The sequence below is a fragment of the Diadema setosum genome, chromosome 19 (assembly GCF_964275005.1).
Source record: "Diadema setosum chromosome 19, eeDiaSeto1, whole genome shotgun sequence".
In the NCBI taxonomy this organism is placed as follows: Eukaryota; Metazoa; Echinodermata; class Echinoidea; order Diadematoida; family Diadematidae; genus Diadema; species Diadema setosum.
The window spans coordinates 29,439,069-29,462,677 of record NC_092703.1 but is presented as its reverse complement, the minus strand read 5'-3'; the positions used below and the strand labels follow the sequence as shown (position 1 = coordinate 29,462,677).

The 23,609-nt window shown below is 40.1% G+C and overlaps 1 protein-coding gene across 1 annotated transcript in view; it reads right to left on the bottom strand.

Moving 5' to 3' along the window:
• Positions 1–4,107: 4,107 nt before the first annotated feature.
• LOC140242405 (androglobin-like) overlaps positions 4,108–23,609 on the bottom strand; it is an 88,822-nt gene continuing 69,320 nt past the window's right edge. The window contains exons 29-41 of the mRNA XM_072322141.1: positions 23,251–23,385; positions 22,361–22,514; positions 21,781–21,968; positions 20,688–20,890; positions 20,088–20,182; positions 19,339–19,395; positions 18,426–18,537; positions 12,446–12,529; positions 9,635–9,840; positions 8,901–9,114; positions 7,849–7,975; positions 6,788–6,977; positions 4,108–5,869 (exon numbers count right to left, since the gene is read on the bottom strand). Coding sequence (XP_072178242.1) covers positions 5,651–5,869; positions 6,788–6,977; positions 7,849–7,975; positions 8,901–9,114; positions 9,635–9,840; positions 12,446–12,529; positions 18,426–18,537; positions 19,339–19,395; positions 20,088–20,182; positions 20,688–20,890; positions 21,781–21,968; positions 22,361–22,514; positions 23,251–23,385 — 1,984 coding nt within the window. The 3' untranslated portion in view covers positions 4,108–5,650. The remainder of the gene's footprint in view (positions 5,870–6,787; positions 6,978–7,848; positions 7,976–8,900; positions 9,115–9,634; positions 9,841–12,445; positions 12,530–18,425; positions 18,538–19,338; positions 19,396–20,087; positions 20,183–20,687; positions 20,891–21,780; positions 21,969–22,360; positions 22,515–23,250; positions 23,386–23,609) is intronic.

Sequence of the window (23,609 nt, the reverse complement as noted above, 5' to 3'; positions counted from 1 at the left end):
GAAGATGAGGAGAACTGAGAGTACTAGTTTATTGTCCTCATAATTCGGATAAATAGATATATGATAATGCAATTCCGGTTACTTCTGATTCATCAGATCTACATGCGTCACGGAAAAAAGCAAAATTGAACAATTTGGTATGACAGTTGCCTGCACACGAGATATTACTTTTTTTTTCTTCTTGTGTTCATTTCTGAATCTTTACCGCTTTGTCCAGTAAAACAACTGCATAAATGAAGAAGATGAAACATTGGCAGAGTGATTACAATGAAACAAAAAATCAACCTTAAAATGTTTGCAGGCAGAATGTTGCCCTCAAGGTACATTGTACTTGAAAAACAAACAAACAAACAAAAAACCAAGAAAGGAACAGGTTGGAGCTGAAGATCGCTTTGTGGTCTACTAGCACGTTTGCAACAAATGAGGGCGCTGTTATGATTGGCTGTCACGGTTACAGACTCGTACGTGTACGTCAAACGAGTTTGGGGAACCAGAGATTACACCTATAAAATCTTTTTGGGGGAAACAGACGTTGCGTTCGCGCTCTCCCTCTCTCTTTAGATGTAAACACCTAACTCTGGTGTGACGATAACATTGAAGACATTTCACATTCCCAGTGTGTTACAATATTTTAATGACTACCTGTCAATGTTGCAGATGGTAGTGCCGTCTTTCTTATCATTCTCGAAAGTTTTCCTCTGCACCAAATCTACAGACTGCAATCCATTCAAAATCTAGTCCAATCCTGGTAACACTTTCCCCCTCCCCAACGCCCACTAAAAAGAAAGACAGCACCAAAACAAACTAACAAAAACACATCACACAAACAAAAAACAAAACAAACAAACCCCCCCCCCCCCAAAAAAAAAAAAAAAAAAAAAAAACATTATTTTTAATACTTCCACACTTAGATCGCTCCAGTGGCGGACTGAGCGAATTTCCATTATTAACACACTCCATCTGAAGACCTAGGGGCCTACCTGTATGGTCTGTAGCATTCTTAATCAGGGGGGATCCAGGAATCCCATAAAGGGGGAGTGCCTTTACAAAATGAAGGGGGCGCACGCCCCCCCCCCCCCCATTTTTTTTTCAATTTCTTTTGTTTTCCCGTTGCGCCCCCGCCTGGATGTGCCACTGATAACTGAATTATCACATTTGTACCTGTGAATGTTTGTTTACTATTATGATAGTCGTCCTTCTTAACTGTAAGAGGTAGGTTTGGTGTTATCTTTCCTCTCTAGGGCCATGAGCATCTTTATTTGCCGAAACGTAAGCTCCATACGAATTTACTTTAATTTTAATAATCATTATTACTGAAAAGAGAAGAAAAATAAATAGCGAGGAACTTATGTCTACACAGCTATTATAAAATGGACTTTAGCATCTCTGCAATTTGATTGGTACACTGAGCCATGCAATCCGAACGCATGATGGGGGGGGGGGGGAGGTTGAATTTCATGAATTCACGGCCCCCGTTTTATAAAACAAAAAATGTCGCTACAGCGACTGGTTATACCCCCGCCAAACAACATTTCATAAGCTTTGGTCAAAAAACTGAGGAAGTAGTTAAATCCGCAAGATCTTTCCTTGATCTTTTGCCATTAATATGCCGTTACCATGGCAACGTACTTTCGGGTACTGTCGAAAAATGCGTCTTGCACATCTACAACCAAAGGCACACATCTGTACCAAGTTTCATGGAAATTGGGCAAAAACTGAGGAAGTAGTTTGCAACACAAAATTTTCCATCATTTTGGCTCATAATATGTGAGCTGCTACCATGGCAACATACTTTTTGTCACTGTCAAGAAATGTGTCATGCTGACCTATATCCTAAGACAAACATTCAATATGAATTCCATGAGAATTGGAAGAACACTGATGAAGCAGTTTTGCCATGAAGCATTTTGCCCTATATTTTACCCATAACATGCCGTTACCATGGCAACGCACTTTTTGCCACTGCGGAAATATGTGTCTTGCACATTAACATATTCAGATGAACATCTGTACCTAATTTCATAAAAATTGATCAAAAACTGTGGGAGGAGTTCGCGACGCAAGATTTGTACCCATTTTTGCCCATAATATGCCGCTACCATGGCAACGTACTTTTGGGTACTGTCAAAAAATACGTATTGCACATCTACAACCCAAGGCACACATCTGTGCCAAGTTTTATGGGAATCGGTTGAAAACTGAGGAAGTAGTTCGCGACGCAAGATTTGCAACGGACCGACCGCCCGACCGACCGCCCGACCGACCGCCCGACCGCCCGACCGTCCGCTGATTCCTATATACCCCCTTCAAACTTCGTTTGGCGGGGGTATAATGATGCACAGGCTTATTTCGTGGATCAGTGAGAATTGGATGCTCTCGTTTAACTTTGGAAACAGTTTAAAAACCCACTCGCTGCGCCTGTGGGTTTAAACAGTTCCAAAGTTAGACTCGCGCATCCAATGTTCTTACCGATACACTCTGTCCTGTGCATCATTTGTACTGTATATCATTTTTCATGTTTGTGTGCTAGTGTGTTATGAAGTGATATCCCAAGACTTACCGGTCTCTAAGTTAGTGTCCACTGCTTCTTTATTCCTCTCTGTACTCCCTGCTCTTTTGAAAACTTAAGATCTTAAGATTAGGTTTTTGTTTCCTGGGTGATTTATGGTTACCTGGTATAAACTTAATGCCATTTTATAATGATGGGCAACATTTTGTCTGGGTTTTTTTTTTTATATGAATGAATTATGAATACGATTATGAATTTTATATAGATCTTTTGAAAAGTATGAGGTATATAGAGCATGTATCTAATGGATTCTAATGGATCTGGCTATATTTTCACGTAAATGGATTAGTTAAACTGGAGGTAAACATCTGGTTAGGCTCGGACGTTGTTATAGATCACCCTAAGAAAAAGATATGAGTGGAATTATAAAATACTGCCCATAAAATGGTGCATGAACAGAATACCAAACCCTGTAACGTTGGGGGGGGGGGGGGGGGGGGGGTTCAGTTTCACGAATGGTAATTGTGTGTGTGTGTGTGTGTGTGTGGGCGTGTATGTGTGTTTTCGTGTGGCGTATGTGTGCATTTGTTTGTCTGTCTGGGTTTGCTTGTGTGTGTTGCAGTGTAATAGATCTTTCGCAGTAAGAATTCTAGATACATAGATAACACTGGAAAAACATGGAATTTGTGGATGGCTAGAAGGTGAGAAAAGTGAAATTCCATATGGATTAACAGTGGTTGGTTAAAAAATGCAAAAATCACCTTGGATCCTGATCATACATGCACTTCATTTTCCTCTTCTCCTTTACTCATTTTTGTCTTTATCTTTTTCTTTGCACACAAACATGTATATTAAAGGCGCATAGTCCCGGTGGGTACGAGGGCACTTTTCATGATACTGCCGATCACCGTTAGCATTGATACGAAGATTGCCGAAGTTGAGCTGTCATCAAGAGTAAAGCGCGTAGGTGTTGCTAGGTGACGTTGCCTTTGTTGTCTTTTCTGCGCATCACATAGTCTGTAGTAATGCCGGGGTGCGTTCATATGTGCTTGTTATTATGACATCACAAAAGAAGCTTGCTAAAGCTGTCATCCCCCTCAGCCGAATCATGAGCCGAACCGTGATTGAATCACTGACTACAGTGGATGGGAAATCTTTGGACTTTGGGAAGTGGGTCACAGCGTAAGCGCTAAAGAGGAGTCGATAGCACAGGTCTCTATAGGAAACTTGCGCCGTGCGCCCGCGTACGCATTTGACTAAAACACCGGGACCATGTGCCTTTAAATAATTGTTCCTCTTCCTCCCGTCAATCTTCCGTCTTTCCTTCCCTCTTTCTGTCTCCAGCTTCACATCATACATTCTTGGCTCTTTATTTTCATTCCATCACACCTAAAGATTTATAATTCTCAGATGTTAATGATCTCTTCTGTTCCTTTTCATCTATTTGTTTAACTATAAAAGAACACATTTTCCCAAACTATCTCTTTGTGTAAACAATGGAAAATTATGTCACATGTTTTTCTCCTCCAATCACATGTTCTCTCTCATCTCAAAATACACAGAACAGATTCACACTGCCACCTTGAGACACATTTTGAAAGACTCTCAAAATCTTTTAATTTAGAAATGTAATATCTTTACAAGTACATAGTCATCAAATATACATCTAAAAGATATACATGTACATATTTATAAGGAAACATTAAGTGCATTTGATATTCACACATCAAAAAGACTGTAAAGGCACAAGAAGAAAAAAGAAATGTATGACAAAAGCAAAAGTGATGAATGAAAAGTGAAAATAAGTTTCTTGAATCACATTCAAGATTTTCCCCATAAATTAACATTTCAATGTGTGTGTGTGTGCATGGCCCGGCTCACACAATAATGTCACATGAATATAAACAAAGGAGTCCATGTGGACAAAAAGAGGGACATCATAAAATTATGGCCTACAAGAATTCTGATAATTATTTCTACACCATCACCGCTGAAGGGATTTTATTGTTTCTTTTTTTTCCCCTTTTTTTTTTAAATGTGAAGCAAGAATACAATGTATTTAACTTGCACTTAGCCTGGAATTTCAAAAAAAAGAAAAAGAAAAGAAAAGACAACGCAGAGATTAGAAAAGTACAATAAGTAACTTACTTAAATGCTCTTTAGAAATAAAAAATGGACGGACTCTTCTGATGCAATCATTCAAAAAATCTTCTGGAACAGGAAAATCTGGTTCCATCTTGGAATATGCACACATATACCTTCACTTTTTGGCACCAAACTGTCACTCAACACCAACAACAACAATAATATGAACCATTTACGTGTGTTTTTGTTTTCATTCTCACTTTCAAGAATGTGTATGAATATTTTTAGGACCTCTTTAGAATCTCTTTGATATGACTCCTAGATTCAATCAGATGTGACTCTCCACATTGTTCTAAGTTGGAGTAACTCAAAGTGACTCTCCTCTTTCCGAATACTAAAAAAAAAGGAATATTTTTGATGTCTCATTGCAATTGCAATGCTGTGTATCTTGAACTCAACTTGATGTCACTTGAAATCAACTTTGAAAGCAAAAAAGTCATTTCATACTTCTCCAACAACAGTTTCATCTTGCCACCTTTTCTTTCTTTATTTTGACCAGTGAATCCTTTTCTCTAGACAATAGGTAACTGTATGAATTGCTTTCAATGTTAGCAGGGGGCAGATTGACGGCAAAAGGTCAAGAGTCAGATCAGACTAAACACTCCAGTAGTATGGACATCGGTGGTTATCATCTGTGCACAGTAAAACTGAGAGTACTCTGTGGGATGACATGAATATTGATGGAATTTGATCCAATATTCTACACCTTGAGTTCCTTCTGATTGTAAAATATGTCTGCTTGGAGTTTACATCTGGTGAGAAATACAGTAACCATTGCACCTAACAGTGTTAAATACCGTGATCAATCAAGTAATGTTTGGCTCTGACTTGACCAGCAGTGTTGGAGGCCACTGAAGTAAATTTGCCTGTTCTAGATATTTCCTTGAGCAAGACAGTTTGTTTGGTGAATCTGAACGGTGACTGCCAGAATGGCAAAAGGGGGGAATGTGCCTTTAATTATTAATCCTGAGTGGATAATCCTCGCTACCCCCTTCATCACTTCTTTTTCCCCTTGGCACTCTTCTTGTTGGGGCTCTTTTTGCCCTTTGGACTCTTCTTGCCCTTGGGCGAGGGCGTCCTTCGGGCCAGCTCGGCCTTCTGGGCCGCCTCGGAGGCCGCGATCTCCTCCAGACGCTTCTTCTCCGCCTCCAGGAACTTCTGCCGGAACGCTTCGCGCGGCTCGTTGATCTGGCTGCGACGTTCGTCTAGGCTCGTCTATGGAAAGAGCGCGAGAGAAAAAGAGATGGAGGAGAGAAAACGAAAAATGAATGTCAGTGTATGCTGTGAGTACAGAGCTGAAAACAGCACCCATCAGACAGCTCGACAATCTTGAAGTGTGGGGAAGAGATGACTGGTAGATATCTTAGATTTACAAGAAAAAAACAATGGAGAAGTTTTCAGGCAAATGAGAGAGATAAGAAAATTGAAACACAGAAAATTTCAGGACCTCTTTCATATTCCTCATCATTGAGCCAAAGATAAACAACAGATTACACAGGTCCAGATCATTCCACACTGCCTCTTCTTGCAATATATATTCTTGCAATATGTTACTCGGCAATTCAGACTGTAGACGAATTTCAGATTCTCCTAAAGACTTCCCTGTTTCTAGAAGGATTAATATCTATATTAGTTTCCCTGATGGGCAAAACATTATCTGTTATTTTATTCTTTTCTTATTTCTTTTTTTTAGTCTAGTGTATTCAGACATACAATTATCATATGCACTTAATATCTGGTGCATCAACATCCTCCTCCTCATCATACCATCATCATCATCACCACCACTAACACCACCATCATCACTACCACCACCACCATCACCAGCATCACCATCACCATCATCATCACCACCATCACCACCACCACCAACCATCACCACCACCACCATCACCACCACCACCACCAACCATCACCACCAACACCATCACCAACATCGCCACCATCACCATCACCACCACCACCACCACCACCACCACCACCATCACCATCACCATCACCATCACCATCACCACCACCACCACCACCACCATTATCTCTACTCATTAGTATTGCTTTAGTCCCCTCCCCCCCCCCCCCCAATATCCCTGCTCATCTCTGACAACCTCCCCAACCATTCCTCTGGGTGCTCACCTGAAGCGCAATGCACTTCTGCAGCTGCTGCTCCTTGGTGAGGTTGCGCCTCTTCCGGTCCTGCTCCCGCTCATCCAGGACCGCCTCCCGGAAGAGCTGGTACTCCTTGATCTCCCGCTGCTTGGCCTCAAACTGACGCCGCACCTCCTCCTCATCCTTCAGTCTTGGCTCCCCGGCAAAGTCTGACGGCCTATGTTGTGTTCGTTGGTGTGTGTATGTGTGTGTGTGAGGGGGAGGAGGGTGGGGAGTAGGGAAGGGGGGGGGGGGGAAGAGGGCAGGAAAGGGGGAAAATGATAGCCAAAAATATGACAGCAAGTACTCACTGATAACATCTCATCTTTGTTTTCATAGTAATATCTCATCTTTTTAGAATCATACCCCTGATGAGTGACATGGGGCCTGTGTCATAAAGAGTTGCAATTGATCTTACGCTCGATTTATTGAGGGTAACTCGTTGAATTGAGCGTGACTTCAATATTGAGCATAAGTCCTGTTTCATAAAGACACTTATGCTTGATTTCCAGAAAAATCAAGTGTAATTTTCAGTAGACTGAGCGTTACTTGCCATCAATTGCAAAGTTGTTTATAAAACACAATTTGTGATTGATTAAAACTTATGCTCAATCTTTATGAAACAGGCCTATGGAGTATTCAACAGTAATGTGGCATATACACCAAAGCAGTGAAAGTGAGTATCAAATGTTTTTATATCAAAGCTAAAATCTATATTCACCAGAAAGTGACAGAGCAAATGATAGCCAGAGATATGAAAGCACATACTCACTGATTATATCTCATCTTTGTAATCATAGTATTATCTCATCTTTTAAGATTATACCCCTGAAGAGTGACATAGAGTATTGAACAGTAATATCTCCTCTTTTATGGTTGTATACACCAAGAGTGAAAGTGAGTATTCAATGTTTTTATAATCATAACTAAAATTTATAGTCACCAGCAAAGTGACAAGGCATTCATTGGAAATTTCTCAACTTTTTCAATAAAATAGATGAGATGAATGGGAATGCAGGGCTTGGAATGGTGGTGTTATACACACATACCTGACATATGGGGTGAAGTCCATTGTCTTCAGGATCTCTTTAGGGGGTGGTGGTGGTGGAGGTTCGTTGGTCAGGGTGGTCTCAGCCGCTGGGTGCTCCAAGTCTGATGCAGGGGTCTGTGGTGGACCTATGGGTGGAAAACAGAATTGGACAAGTATGATGTATAAAGGGCACATTGTAGGCACCGTTCATAGCAGGAATTCAAAAGTGAACGGGTGAAATGTTACTTACAAAAACTCAAATAGAATAGTTAAAAAGTGGAAGAGAGGTACTTCACTGGCTTTATATAGAGTTTTCACTCATGTTGTTCTCAAAAGGGTGACAAATCACGCAAAACAGGTGTTTAGAAGGACAAATTTAACATACCGGTTCAAGACTACAGCATGTGACCAAGAAGACTAATGGCATATTGCAGTATATAGCAGAGAAGACTAATGACAAGTGATCTCTGACAGAAATTTACACAGAAACTTTCACAAGAACAAGACCTCACTGCATAATGAGGTGGTTGGGTGAGATTCTCCTAATAAACACAGTTTGCTGTCATTTTTCAGTACATCAGCACTCGATTTCAGAATATCTGATGATACACTTACGACTCAGTCAGTATCAACTAATAATAATAAATACTGTTGAAACTTAATTGCCCATACCTTAGAAATATATCTTTGTTAGACTATATACATGCATATACGCAAGGCTCGCCATTAGTGATGGCCAAGTGGGCCTGGTGGCCCGGACCACTAAAAATTGATGTAGGGCTACCAAACTTCAAAAAAAGTTACCTTTTGGAGGCCTGATGGGGCAACTAAGATTCAAAATGGATTGTTGTGTTTCCTTTCACTTCGGGCCCCCAAAATTTGTACTTCAAAGATTTCAGTGGCCCAAATGGGCCACCTCAGAAAAATGTCAGTGTTTATCCCTGATAAAGGGAATCTGATTGGTCTATTTGACCTTCTCCATCCCAGGGACTGTGGGCAGTGTGTATGATATTACAGAGTTTTCTGTGCCATTTTACACTCAAGGCATACACAGGGTTGATGGCTCTTTACCTTCCGCTTCGGCCCCCGCTGCTTCGGCTCCTTGGTCGGAGGGAGGTAGGGCGGCTTCCTCCTCCGTCTCCAGCTTTATGAGGTGGTCCTTGAGGAACTTCTCCCGGGCGGCCTGGGCCTTGGCGGCCCGGCCCGGCTCGGCCGCCTCCCAAGCCTGCTTCATGGCACGGATCTCATCCTGCCGCTCCGTGTCCCGCCGGATCTCCACCTCATCCTGAGAAGAAAAAGGATAGAGCAATCAATGCTTTTCAATCAATCACACATCTTTTATTTCGTTGTAACCAGAATTTTGTTATAACCATGTTCGTTATAACGAGAGTGCACTGTACTGTACATGGAGTATACTGTAAAACATGATATATTCACGGCATGAAATTTTCGCAAATTGCCACTGGCGTTCAATGCATACAGTGTAGACAAGAACTTTCATGTGCATTTTAATTTCGCGAATCTTGGCACTCGCAAAATTCGTGAAACTAAAATGCACGCGAACATTCCTCGTTTTACAGTATTTTACCGTGCTCTTTTTTATCGTATTTTTACAATTTGGTGAAAAAACTGTCAACTTTTCTCTTATAATAAAAGTGTAAATTTTAGCAGGACAAAGTCCTACTCAGGTGAAGGAAAATATAACCCCAGTTTAAACCCATAAGGGGAATGAAGGTGGGCTTGAAAATGTGCAAGCGTTACAGACTGAGGGCGGCAGAGGGCTTTACAGACAGTGCCAGACTCACTGTTGGCGTCTGGTCCAGGACTACCCGCAGGGTCCAGTTGGGCTTGCTGACATCAAACTGCTGGGAGGAGGGCCGGGAGGAGTTGGCCTTGTCCTTGTCCTTATCTTTGTCTTTGTCCTTGCCCTTGTCCTTGCCCTTCTTGCCCCGGTCCTTGGCTGCGGCCTTGCTGTCTCCCTTGCCCGGTGATAGAGGGCGCTCTTTGTTGGCTGAGCAGATGAAGAAAATTAAATCACGATGATAATGCAGGATAGAAATAAATGGATATGTTGGGCCTCTGATTGCAGATCAAAGCCAATCTTTTTTTTAAAATGCCAATAAATACAAAAAATGAACTTTGATATACAATACACAAAAAATCCAAATGAGAAGATGCAAATGAATGTGTTAATTGGAATAATTCAAGAGATATTGCTGGTTGGAATATGTATAAGGACTCTACAAAGTCTAATCATCAGTAAACTAAATGAATACTTTGGTGATTACAAACTGGCTGGATGAGCATGCCATTCTGCTGTTGCAAAAGAGAGAAAGACACAAAAATGATGATAAGAGCTACAAGGAGTGTCACAATGAATAATGAAAACTGCTGGGAAATCAGACTACTATGTTTCTATCTTCAATATTCTGCAACACTGTACTGTCATAAATAGTTTGCATTAGTTTTACCACTGTGCACTATTAAATGTCAAATCTTTTGTAGTTCTGTGACAAAAACAGTGACAACTGCCTCTTGCCTAAAAGAGAAAGAGTAAAATATTGATGATGAATATTCTAGATGAAATGAGTATCCCTCCGAAGTTGAGGTAAAGCGGAATATGCATGTTGCAAAGCCCTACTTGCATTCAGGAGATATAAAGAGGATACTTTCATGGAACATATATGCAAGGAAAATTCAGACAAGAAGGCTGTTTTATGACTAAAACAACTGATAGTAAATATTGTACATATTGTAAAATGCAAATATAATCAGACAATATATATCATCGCTGGGGTGACAAGACCCTTGTATCTGAAATTTTGGTGAAAATGACTTTTCTGGATTAATGGTCAAATAATCAGTTAAGTGATGTCCTGTCCAAATTCAAACTGTCTTACTCCCAAAATGAAGCCACTGTGGCATGTCAAAGGAAAGGCTATCCCATTTGCTATAGTGCTTTGGCCGCCATGTTTTTTGGCTCTCCTGAACATTTGACATTTCATACGAGGTCTTGTTACCCCAGCGATGAATTATACACACTCACATACATTCATGCATGCAAAGTCTAGTTAAAGGTAGCTACACCACTACTATGTCACTATTTCACTACTAAGTTTGTGAAATGCATATACCCTGTGCTTTCAATGATATATTGATGGTAAACATAGAAACATCATACTGGCAGTGGTCTACTTTGTAAGTTGTATACTAAGTATCAACAAAATACACAGAATAGGTGCAGCAGACCTACTGTGGATATAGCAAGTAAAATGACAAACTGACACTATTCTTATGCTATTTTCATGACCAGTTTCATGAGAGATGTGTGATATGGAGCATCAAGTAGACATGAGAATTATGAACTGTAAATACTGCTACCACTCAGAGCCGTACTGAGATTGCTACATGAGAGACTCTTCAACGAGAAGAAATAGATGCAATTTAAAGTGAGTTTATAAGATAAAGTGGCTCATCAGATCTGCGCCAGCTAAAAGAAGTAGGCAAATATTAGTATGGCAGTGACTGAACTATAAAATCAGGGAATAATTTTCTTGGGGCCTGTTTCATAAAGACGGAGCGTAACTTGCGATCAGTCGCAAATTGTGTTTCATAAACAACTCTGCGATTGATCGCATAGTAATGCTACATATACTGAAAGTTATGCTTGATTTTTCTTGAAATCATGCGTAAGTGTCTTCATGAAACAGGACTTATGCTCAACATTGTACTTAAGCTCGATTCAATGAGTTACGCTCAAAGAAGATCAATCGCAACTCTTTGTGAAACAGGCCCCAGGTTTCACATCACACTTTGCTGTGCGTCTTTTTACGCCACTGCTATAAAGACTGTCTGAAGCAGTTTTCTTCCATAGAAGTGTACAGGATACCATTTGAAATATCATTCATCAGCTGAAATTGCTAATGAAATTCAAGTTGGAAAATTATTCCCTTTATGTTGTTGGAAATCTAGGGGGTGTTTCACAAAGCCGTTCTTAAAGTTAAGAAGGACTTAAGTGCGATTGGTGATCAGTTCTTGTGCTGAATTATTGAGATTCTGATAAGTATAGCACGCAAGAACTGATCCCCAGTCGCACTTAAGTCCTTCGTAACTTTAAGAACGGCTTTGTGAAACACCACCCTGATCTCATATTGCCACAACAGTACATGATGTCAGCTATATGCTGTATTCAACAAAGAAGCAGGAAAATAAATGACATAAAATATGTGAACAATGCATCATATGACCAACACTTACATAATATGTATCAAATATACAGCTTGGTAATCATTATGCAAGAGGGACTTTTCATGGGCAGCAGTTCTATTCAACTATGATGAGGTTAGAATGGTTGCTGAAGCATCTCGATGAGCAAAGTGAATAATTCATGTTGGCTAAAGAAAAAAAAAAGAAGAAGCAATTGTTCCATATAACTACATGTAAATTGATATGCATGACACTTAGGCATGAAGTGGCTGCCTGATTAAATGCAAATAATATGTAATTTATAGGTCAAGCACGTTATACAGAATATATGTTGCTATAGTCAGTAGATGCGTGGTTATTGATGAGATAAGACTACTGGCTATATATAGAAGCAGTCTTTTTGACTTTGCCTTTTTTTCTCTCGTGTGAGTCTTCCCTGTCACCTTTGAACTCCGCGGCTGAGGTCTCTGATTTCGCATTCTCCCGCTTTCGTGCTGTTAGTAGCAAAGTTAATGAGACGTTTTTGCAGAGGGTTAAGTTCTGTGCTTTGCAATGCAGAATATACATAAAACATTCAGTTTAGCAATTATTATAAACTTCAAATCATCCACACTAATGACCAACAAAGGGAATCACAAAACAGTAGTTCCTAAGTGTGTACATTTACCTGTGAAGTCAAAGACATTCATTCCCATGTGTCACCTTGCCAAACAAGAGTTCTTACGTGTGTGTATTTACCAATGAAATCACAAACATTCATTCCCACATATATGCAATGTATCAACTTTGCCAAACAATAATTCTTACGTGTGTGTATTTACCAGTAAAGTCACAGATAACCATTAGCAAATACAGTACGCGGATATATGCCATGGGTCAACTTTGCCAGATAGTCTATTGGACAAAGCCTAAATTTCCCCTGCATTTCACCCCCTCTGGGTATGTCTAGGGAGGCTCCCACTCGCGCCTAGATGCCACGATGGCATCAGCCACGCCCCTTTCTGTAATGAGATAGGGGGCAAGTGTCCTCCAGACTTGCCAATGATTCAGGTACGTACACAGAGTATCGTAATAATGATCATGAATATTAATTGCAAATAACTCCATGAAAGAGACCGCCAAAAATACATCAAATGTACACACAAATTTTTAATACACTCCTGATGGCATGCCAATATGATTCCAGCTTCAAGTTCACCTCATGTAGCATAAAAGGGATACAAAATTATATAAACATTCTTTAATAAAAAGTAAATGTCCACATAAATTTCAACTGACCAAAATGTTCATTATCCACATATTGCATACATGACAATATATTCAGAAATATATGGTTCAATTCTATGGTTCCAAGCTGGAAAAAAAAAAAAATGGAGGTTACATATTGCAACTGATTGCCAAATTGGAATACATCAACATCAAACAGTTGCAATGAAAACATCTTGACGGAAGAATTTCATGAATTTGAATAGGTTATAATATATTGTATGTGAACACAACTGCAACGGAGCATTACAGGTAATAACAAATATCTGAGGAATATACTAAGTAGTATGATGAAAGGATACACACTTTCCTCAGGCACCTTCACATAACTTGAATGTCATTAGTTTTTGGACCATATGATTTGGAAATATGAGGTGAAGGTAATACAAAATTTTGGGTAAATCTTGTTCAACATCTGTTATATGTGCATCTGGCAATTGGTCATATGATGAGTCCAGAGATGACAAATCCTTGAGGCCATGGGTCCATAACATAAGACTTTATTGATCAACTATTTATGAACTTTTCAACTACCTCTTTTTATGTAGAATGAGCGCTTTATAAGAGTCTCTCTATTTATTACCTCCGCCAAGGGAGGAGGTTATGTTTTCGTTACCGTTGGTTTGTTTGTTCGTTCGTACGTTCGTTCGTTCGTTTGTCCATGTGCAAAATAACTCAAAAAGTAGTTAACGGATTGGGATGAAACTTGCAGGAAAGGTTGAGAATGACACGAGTAACAAACGATTAACTTTTGGTAGTGATCCGAGAATTTTTGGGGAATTTATGAAGGATTTTGATGTTTTGGCAGGTAGGGTCAATGAACTTGGGAGTTCAGGCTGCGTGTATTTGAGGTTTGCATGTGCGCACTAAAGTGCGTGCTCTAGTTTCTGCTGGGGAGAGGCGCGCCGCGCATCTGAGGGTTTATGACGTAACAAAGGCTTCTATATTGGGAAATCGGGCGATTTTTCAGTAGGTGAAAATAACTTATCTCTGTGGAAGAGCAAGATCATTAGTGGAAAGTAACTGCTTGGCGGAGGTCTGCGCTCTCGGAGTGCTTTTCTAGTTATCTATTATCATCATTACATGTACCACCCATGAAACTCTATTATATGTAGTAACCCCCCTCCCCCACCCATAAATCATTTAATTCTGATGAGTTGAGATTTGGACTATTGATTCATCACTGTTAATGAGCAAATAATTCCTGCGGGATCCAGAGCACATAATTGTGTGGGTTTGGGATCCTGTACAATTAATGCAGTGACAGATGACACTGGCCACAATAGTCACATGATATTGAATGACATCATACATCTATCCTCCTGTCAAGCATGTATTCAGTTGGAATGAGGCAAAAGAAAGGGGCACCAGCAAATCAAACTAATGTTAAACCGACTGCAACATGCAAACCTTAAGCTTTCATCTCCAGGGGCGGATCCAGGATTTCCGTAAAGGGGAGGCGCTTTTACAAAATTAAAGGGGGGTGCAAGAGCCCACCCCCCATGTTTTTCTTTTTATTTCTTTAGTTTTAACCAAAAATAAAGAGGGGGCGCGTGCCCGGTGCACCCCCCTCTGGATCTGCCACTGATCTCCGACAGTCAAAATCAACAGAATAACAAACCCCAATCATTTCAGTGGCCATTGTAAGAAAACAAGTTGAGTTGCTCACAAAAAGAAGCATGCAATACAGAGCTGCTGATAGAGATCTGTTCAGGCGTTATTGATGAGCAGAGCTGCCCCACCCAGCTGCACCCTGCAAAAAGTTGCACGTTATCAAGGTATTAAAGGACTGTGAAGAAACTATAATGCAGATTGCAAAGCATTGCCAAGACAGCACAGGAAGAAAACTTCTATAACAGTAATTGATTTCCACGAGTTGGCGACAAATATCTATGAAGGACTCGCTGATACTGCTTATAATACAAAACTTAGGCATGTCCCTATCAACTTCATACACAGATGTCATCTATTGTACATACAAATGTTAATGAGTACACAATGTGTCTGAAACATGATACGTTCTACACCTAGCACAGTATGCAAAACAATATATTGCCAAAATATTTCCGGTGATGTCTGATGTTTCTTGACAATTTTACACATGGATCCATCAAGAGAGATGGATTATATTGCCTTGCATTGCATTACATTGAGTTAAAGCTAACTCCTATGGCAGTGGAAGAAGAATGAAAGCAGCATCGTCACAATGCACAGAGGCGCATCAAAAGCAGAGACAGGATGAAAAAGCAGCCATACGCCTCATATCATTGAATGCCACAGAGCACGGCTCGACATTAGCACTTGCCTGCTTGCCCAGGGCAAGTAAAATTGTACGTCAGGCAAGTGAAAATACAAAACTGCTGAAAGTTACTTGCCCTTCAGGGAAGCAAAATTCTGACTTCAGTACAAAAATCAGAAGCTCTTTATGTCAATTAATACATTTGGGCTATTTGGGGGCTAGTACTTGTTTCTTTCTGGCAAATAAAAGTCACAAAAATTGATGATTTTATTGGCCTACTGGGAAGTGACAGAAAAAGTTAGTGAAGGAAAGTTAATGTCTGGCCCTGCACGAGGGTTAGTGTCATAAGCAGAAATGACTGGTTTAGTTTGGTCATATTTAGCATGTTCTCGACATAATGGTCACCGAACACGAGGCAAACATGAAATGCAACACTGGACTACCAGTAAGCAGCACAAAGTGCTCATGCACACTGGTGGCGAGTTCTGCCGCTAATGTCGCACGGTATGCTGCCATGCAAAAGCACAGACAATGTGTGTGCAGTCAGCATGCATGCATTTCTGCAGCAACGTAAGGCAAGTGATGGATTTGCACCCCCATGCTGGCTGTATCCTTACAAAATATTGCATGTTTTATTCAGACTGAAACCTTGACATAATGTTAGAATGAGAATGACAGCCCATGTAATATGACAGATGGCATAATTAGGCTGTGGAGGAACATCTCAGAATGTCTGAAGTTCACTGCCCGAATGGCTTATCTAGGACACATCTCTCACAGGAACTTGAACTTTTACGCAGAAACACACACAAAATTAAAAATGTGTTAAAATTTGCAGAAAGTGACACATACTGTAAAACACGATATTTTTGCGGCATGAAATTTTCGTGAATTGGAGCCAACAGCCTTTCATGCAGCATGAAATTTTCGTGAGTTGCCTCTAACATGCAAAGGCATATAGTGTAGACAAAAACTTTCGCGTGCATTTTGATTTCACGAATCTTGCCTCTCATGAAATTCACGAAAATGCATGCAAACATTTCTCATTTTACAGTTATTGTCCAATAATAAATTTTGACACTTTTCTGCGATATTCCACCACCAAACCAAGTCAACATACTTTATATTGAATGGTATCATGATGATATGATGATAATATGCCCCTGTGTACGAATGTGATACGCATGGACGTGTGGAGGATGTGTGGTAAGGGACTGCGGCTACACGTGCGTGATGGAGAAAGAGAATAGGGGAGCGGGGATATTTGCCTCTTCGCAGTCGCGACGGTGAATCCGTCTTTTCGTCGTCGGGGTCTTCGGGGAGTTTGTACGTCAGAAAGACAGCGGTGCTGAGAGGAAAGTCACTTTGCTCCACTACAATTTCACGGGCAAAAATACAGCATTTTTTGTTGTACTTAAAGCACATCCCAAAGAAAGTGTCATCATACGTGCAAAAGAAAAGTGACTACCAGGTAAAAATTAGGTCTTGGGATTTGCAAAATTGCAAAATATATATTTTTTTCTTTTTGCATTCTAAACAACAATGAACACATTTATTTGCATGGTATGGTGTGCAATAAATGGGCTCTTGTTCAAGCAGATTTTACATACATTTCCATTCCTTATGAGATTACAGGGGTATAAAAAAATGCAATTGCACATTCAATTTTTTTTTCACCTATTTTGATCCATGAAGACTTAGAAGAAACCCTTGTAGCTATAAGATTATCTCATTTTCAAGATGTTTCTTGGCACACAAAAATTAAAGATTGTGCTTTATTTACATTATACATACAACACACTAAGTACATAATGCCTACATTTATCGCACTGTTATATCTGTTTAGTAATTGCATGATTATTAGTTGTTGAGTGTCTGATCTGTACACAACATAACAACAGCTCCAAAAAAAAATACACAAAAAGGTTATTCTGAAATCATACAAAGAAAGAGATTAAACATGAGTACATCATACCAACTGAGGAGGTAACTTTGGACTGAACCAGCACAAATTCAAAGACAATTAAGACAACACACTTATATATTCAAACAAAAAACTTCTATTCATTGTTAATGGTGAATTTGCATGAAGCTTGCAGCATTTTTTTTTTTTAAATTTGCGTTTGTGATAAAAGTTAGCATCAATTATTGAAAACCTCAGTGAAGCTTGTCGTACCAAAACACAGATTTGTTAGAGTGTGACAAATGTTGCCCTACATGCGGCAGTATGACTGAAGAGTGGTTTTGGTTTTACATGGCTTTTCACTTTCCTTGCTTCCAATAGATAATGGTTTAAAAAAAAAAACAAAAAAAAAACCCTCCAAGATTTGGCAGTGGCACACTGAACAGGGTTAGTCAATTTATGAAACATTTCACAAATATTTGTCAATAATAAATAAGAGCGCTCAGCTTTAAGGGGGTTTTGCACCAATAACAGAACTCATTTGTATTCACATTTAAAACCTCATTTTATGCTCATCAAAACCTTTCTTGTGAGTCTGATAGCAAAACTTACAGGCATTTCTCAAATTATGCTTGGCTAGTTGCAGTTCAGAGGAGTTTTCCAATTGATTTCTGGGTCCATGTTTCAAGCCTATTATTTTGATCCTCACAAAACAACTGCATGCATAGATCTTTGCTCAACATTGTATTTACTTCTGGCATGGGTGCATGAATACCTGCTTGTTTGAAAGCATGTCGATCGAGAGTTACATACCAGATGGCGGGGACATCGAGTTTGTGGTGTTCATATTAAGCAGCTGGCATAGATACTCCATGAATCTTAATGTCTACTAATCCTAAACACAGAAATGCGATTACAAATGAGTCTACTTGTACGAGTCTGAAACTCCTTCTTCATTTGCTTTCATGGCTGTGTGTCTTACCTTTGAGTTCATTCTTTTCAAGTTCCTTGAGAACTTGCACAAAGGCCCAGCTGCTCTCTGATAGCGGCCAGCTCTTCCTCAACACCTTGGCTTGGATGATGTACTTGTGGGGCTGTGGGAGCGCCATGATAGAGGGGAGATTTAACAATAAAGAATGTTATAGATAGAATGACCGATGATCAGAATGAAGATACTTATATTACAGATGCTGAGCAAGATTTACACTAACTGTTAATTTTCCGTTACTGCACATTTCCAAACCGTACTAAACTTTTGTCGATCATCATAAAGCATATGACACAGTGTGCCTGGCTGATACCGTTTGCTGACTATTGCTAGTCACCTGGGGTGAACCACGAAGGGTCAGCATCATTCGCCCATTTCTTGTGTGTCAATCAGGTGAGCCTATCACTGCAAATCCTTCGGGATTTTACGGGACACCTTTTTCTTTCAGTTTGCTACATTTCCACTGACTCTTGGATTTTTTTTCGTTTTCTTTTTTTTTTACAGCTGACTTGCTTACCACCTTGTTGTGATATGACTAATGTCATCCCTACGTTGTGTGTTAGGTGTGAAACGTGTTTCACTTAATTTTCAGTCGTACATTATTGCAAACATTGGAAGAAATGAGGGAGAATTCTGTGCTCTCAGTCACACACAAGTTGTGTGAAGGTGCCTGAAGGAAAAGTACATCTGTTCATTATGCCACTCAGAATATTCCTATTAGATATTCTCTGTTGTCTGTAACACTCTGCTTTAACTGTGTTCATAAACCTTGTACCCTTCACTTTTATTTGGCAATTATCATTATATCACATTTTTTCATTTAGAACCACATACATACAAGAATGTCCACGCAACAAAAGAAAGATTTTCAAATTCTAGACCTGTGACCTGTGACCTGTGACCTTACCTTGAACTCCTCATCATTTTCACCTCTTACGAGGTCACCAGAACTTCGGCTTGCACGCTGGAATGTGAAAATGTGAATACCATGACCATTAAAAATCAAGCATTTATACTCTGATAAATTGTGATTTATCTATTTCATACTTCTTAATCAAGGGTTTATGTTATCACTGCAAAATTAATATTTGGCATATTCATTGACATTTCCTATAACAAAGCATTACAAAGGTACACAATTGCTGTGCATGCTATTTCATATGCATCTGTATGGACATGTAAAATGGAATCACATATCCCACCGCATACATCAATAAATCCTCTTTTTATTCTTTTACTGAGCAGTAACAAGAATCACACAGCACTCTGATTCCGTCTCAAATGAGACATTACACCACACATTGCTCTGATTTCAGAATAAAAGCATACACATCAGGATACAACTGCACTAAATTCCTGCAGCCATATCAGGCTGGGTTTTCTCCTTTTTGAATTATCTACCATAATCCGATGTTTCTGCCTGCTTTGAAAAAACACAAGCAGGCAATATTTAGATTCTGGATGGACAAGAGATATGGGATAGAGCAAGCATGTCATGTATGTAATAGCAAAAGAATGTGAACAGAGAAAAACAGACAGGAAAGGAGTAATAAAGAGGGGTGAGGGAGGGTACAAACCACCAATGGAAAAGGAGGAGGAGGGCAATGGGAAGGAGGCTTTGGGGTAGAGGAGGGGTTCATTCGTTGTGTCACTCACTGAAGCTCTGCCGTCATGGCTGCTGGCTGAATGAGGCTTGCGCTTCCCAGAACCCAGGCTGATGGTGCTCCCATGACCCCTGGCACCGCGGGCAGCTGCAAAGTTATGTGACAGAAAATCAGCCAATCAAAAATCATATTTTGTTTTTGAAACCTTCATGTGCAAACATTTTTTATGTTTCCTCCTTTTTTAAAAACTCTTATCTTAAACAAGATACAGGAGTTCTTGCATCTTTCAACCTTCAACTTCACTTACTTTTTTCATTCTTCATTTTTTTTCCACCACATCCATTTGATTTAATATACCAATTTTTTTTTTTCAACAAATTACTGAATGATGCAGTTGGTCGCAACCCAAACAAAACACAGGAATTGGATTGGTGTGAAGATGCTCTCGCAATGGGGAACAAGATTTCATGTTCGATGAAATCTAAACTGATAATATTCAACTCAACTTTGCTTCAACAAATAGAGCGTCTCATCTTTCAACCCATACGAAATCTCGTCTCATTGAGCTCAAGACCATTCACCATTTGTATGATGACTGAAAGTGTTTGGCTACTACCTGTAGCAAGGATTCTGCTCCCGGGGTTTTACTCACATGATCGGGATGAGCGCTTGTCATCCTCTCCTGGTTCCCGGTCGCGGAGGAAGTTGAAGGCGGGGATGACGGCATGTCCCTTGCCCGCCGTGCTGGCCACCACCTCCTCATTGTCCAGCACGTCCAGGCTGATGTAGACGTCCGGCTTGGACGTGCCGAACTGGATGCTGGACACATGGTCCTCCTGTGGCTTGACCACATACCTATTAAACATACAACACAAAGTAGAATTTGAAGATGTGGTATTGTAGGGATTTGTAGGTGGCTCAATTTAATTGATCTTCATTTACTGCCTACCACCCACTGGGGCACATTAAAAAACCACAAATAGCACCTCTGTCAGCAAATATGTACATTGAAGCGTATGCTTATCAGTAATGGTCGACTTCAGTCGAGATATTTCGGCTGTGTGTTTACTTACATAGAGATCAGTGATAAAGCTGTACACAATTCGTTATGTGGATTCTAAAATGTATCCCAACTGGGCCAGCCTTCCCACTCCATGGTATTCTGAGGCAATGGGGCTGCAAAACACAACAGTCAAGACACACTGACGACCCAGAGATTATGTCGTCTGTTGAGAATGATAAGGGCGTTAAGTTGTCACAAAACCCATAGTGTTCAAGACAACTTAACGCCCTTGTCATTCTCAACGGACGATGTGTTGCCAATTTAAAGTGGAGCCAGATATAGTTTGCTGAATCTACGATGAGTGTAACTTTTCTTTCTTTCTTTCTATTTTTCTTTCTTTCTTTCTTCCTGCCCTTCTTTCTTTCTTTCTTTCTTTCTTTCTTTCTTTCTTTCTTTCTTTCTTTCTTTCTTTCTTTCTTTCTTTCTTTCTTTCTTTCTTTCTTTCTTTCTTTCTTTCTTTCTTTCTTTCTTTCTTTCTTTCTTTCTTTCTTTCTTTCTTTCTTTCTTTCTTCCTGAGGAGTGGGAGGGGTAGGTTGTATCACCTCTTGATACATGATCAAGCTTTCACAACCTTCTCCCCTGCATTTCTCTACTTGTCTTTGAAATATCGTGAGAAGCAGCAAAAAATGTTTTGAATGCAGTCTTTTGCGAGGAAAAAACTAGGGTTGAAGGCTCCACACACCTCATGATGATGTTCTCCTTGTTGGGGATGTAGTAATCTCGGATCTCCTTCAGCAGGAAGCTGCTGTTCAGGCTGTCCCTGGCTGGCTGGGGAAGGGGGCTGGAGGAACCGATGAGACGCATCCTCCACTTTCCGCTCTGGAGCGGCAGGTCGGTGGTTCGAGCCTCGGCGAGGAAGGTGTAGCCTCTCTATATGTTAGGGGAATTACAACATATTCTTTATAATGTCAGCCAAAGATAGAAGTTATCTTGATATCTTATTGGATGCAGATGATCAGATATGGTCATCACCAATAAATAGCTGACTTTCTTTGAACTAGCCTCTCAAAAGAACTGCACATGAAGTAGATGCCTGTTTGTCCTTAACTTCATGAAATGTCCTGTCAGGAATAAAAACGTTGGTCAGGAATAAAAACTTTGGTCACACTCACAAGGGAAAAAAAATATCAATGAAAAAACATTCATTTCACTGGATTTGCCTTCTGTGATTGGGTTTATATTTGTATTGCCACTCTCTATCAATGCAAAGTCCTGGGCAGGGAGGCAGCTAGTACATTGTAGGCACCAAAGTAGACCCTCACCCGGTTCTTGCGGTACTCGTAGGGCGCCACCCTCTGGAAGACCCTGGGTATCTCCTCCCCCGTGTCGTTGTCTACTACCCTCAGCATGCAGGTTGGGATGGAGCAGTAGAGTTTGGGCACCACCAGCATGGGCTCCTGCACGTACAGCACATCTCTGCATACAAACAAAAAAGAGGCATTTATGACTCAATACTGTTAACAAGGGTTTGCACTCCAAATCAGGCTTTGAATTATAAGTCGGAACTAAGCAAAAGAGCTTGGGTACCATTGGCATGGAATATGGTACATACAGAAGAACAGAACATCTCTAGAAGGGAAAAGCAATGTTTGTGTATCATACACACAATGGCTTCTCTCTTACTCTACAAAGTTGTACATATTTGTATGTCGACAACATTTTTTTCTTCTTTTATCTATTCATTTTTTTTTTTTTTTGTCAGCATTATCCAATGATTTAGAAGCTTGGATTGACTAGCAAAGCTTGGGCACTTTCAGTGGAAGCTTCTGCATACATTGCAAATCTTTGTAAATAGGAGCCACATTTGTGTACCATCAACAAGGTCTATGACTTGACTCTAAAAAGGGTCCGTAAATTTGTATGTCGCCAAATCCTTTATTTTCTTACTCTTGTCTACAGCATGCTACACGTACCATAGATTTGGTACAAGTGGTAGAACTAATAGAAACCACCAGCATGGGTTCTGGCACGCAAAGCACATCTTTGCAGAGAGAGCACCTATCACTTATAATTTTTAACATGTGGCCATTGCTAACAAGCGCTTTTTCTCCACTGAACAAAGGGGCCAAGAAAGAAATTGTCAAAACATAAGTTGTGTGTATTGCACAAAAGAGAGTGTGGGTTTTAGCGGATGAGAGAAAAGCGCACTCACCTGAAGACCACAAACCATGTGTGTGGAGGCTGCTCCTGGTATGTGCCCTGGAAATCCACGTATGAGATCTTGTTCCACTCATCCTGGTAGAAGGTGAAATGTTGCATCAGGTCTGGATCTGACTTGAACATTGTCCTGAAATTCAGAATGCAGGTGGAACATGTAAAAAAAATAAGGGTGAGGGGTAGAGGGGTGAAATCAAACATGCACACATATACTGTACAGGGTCAATTTTGCATATTACAAAATTCATACAAAATTAGGATTGACAACTTACAAATAATATTTCAGTGTTCTTGACATTGATATTGTTACTGAAATAAAAATGTCATGGTATATAGGTTATTTTAGCAGAGTCA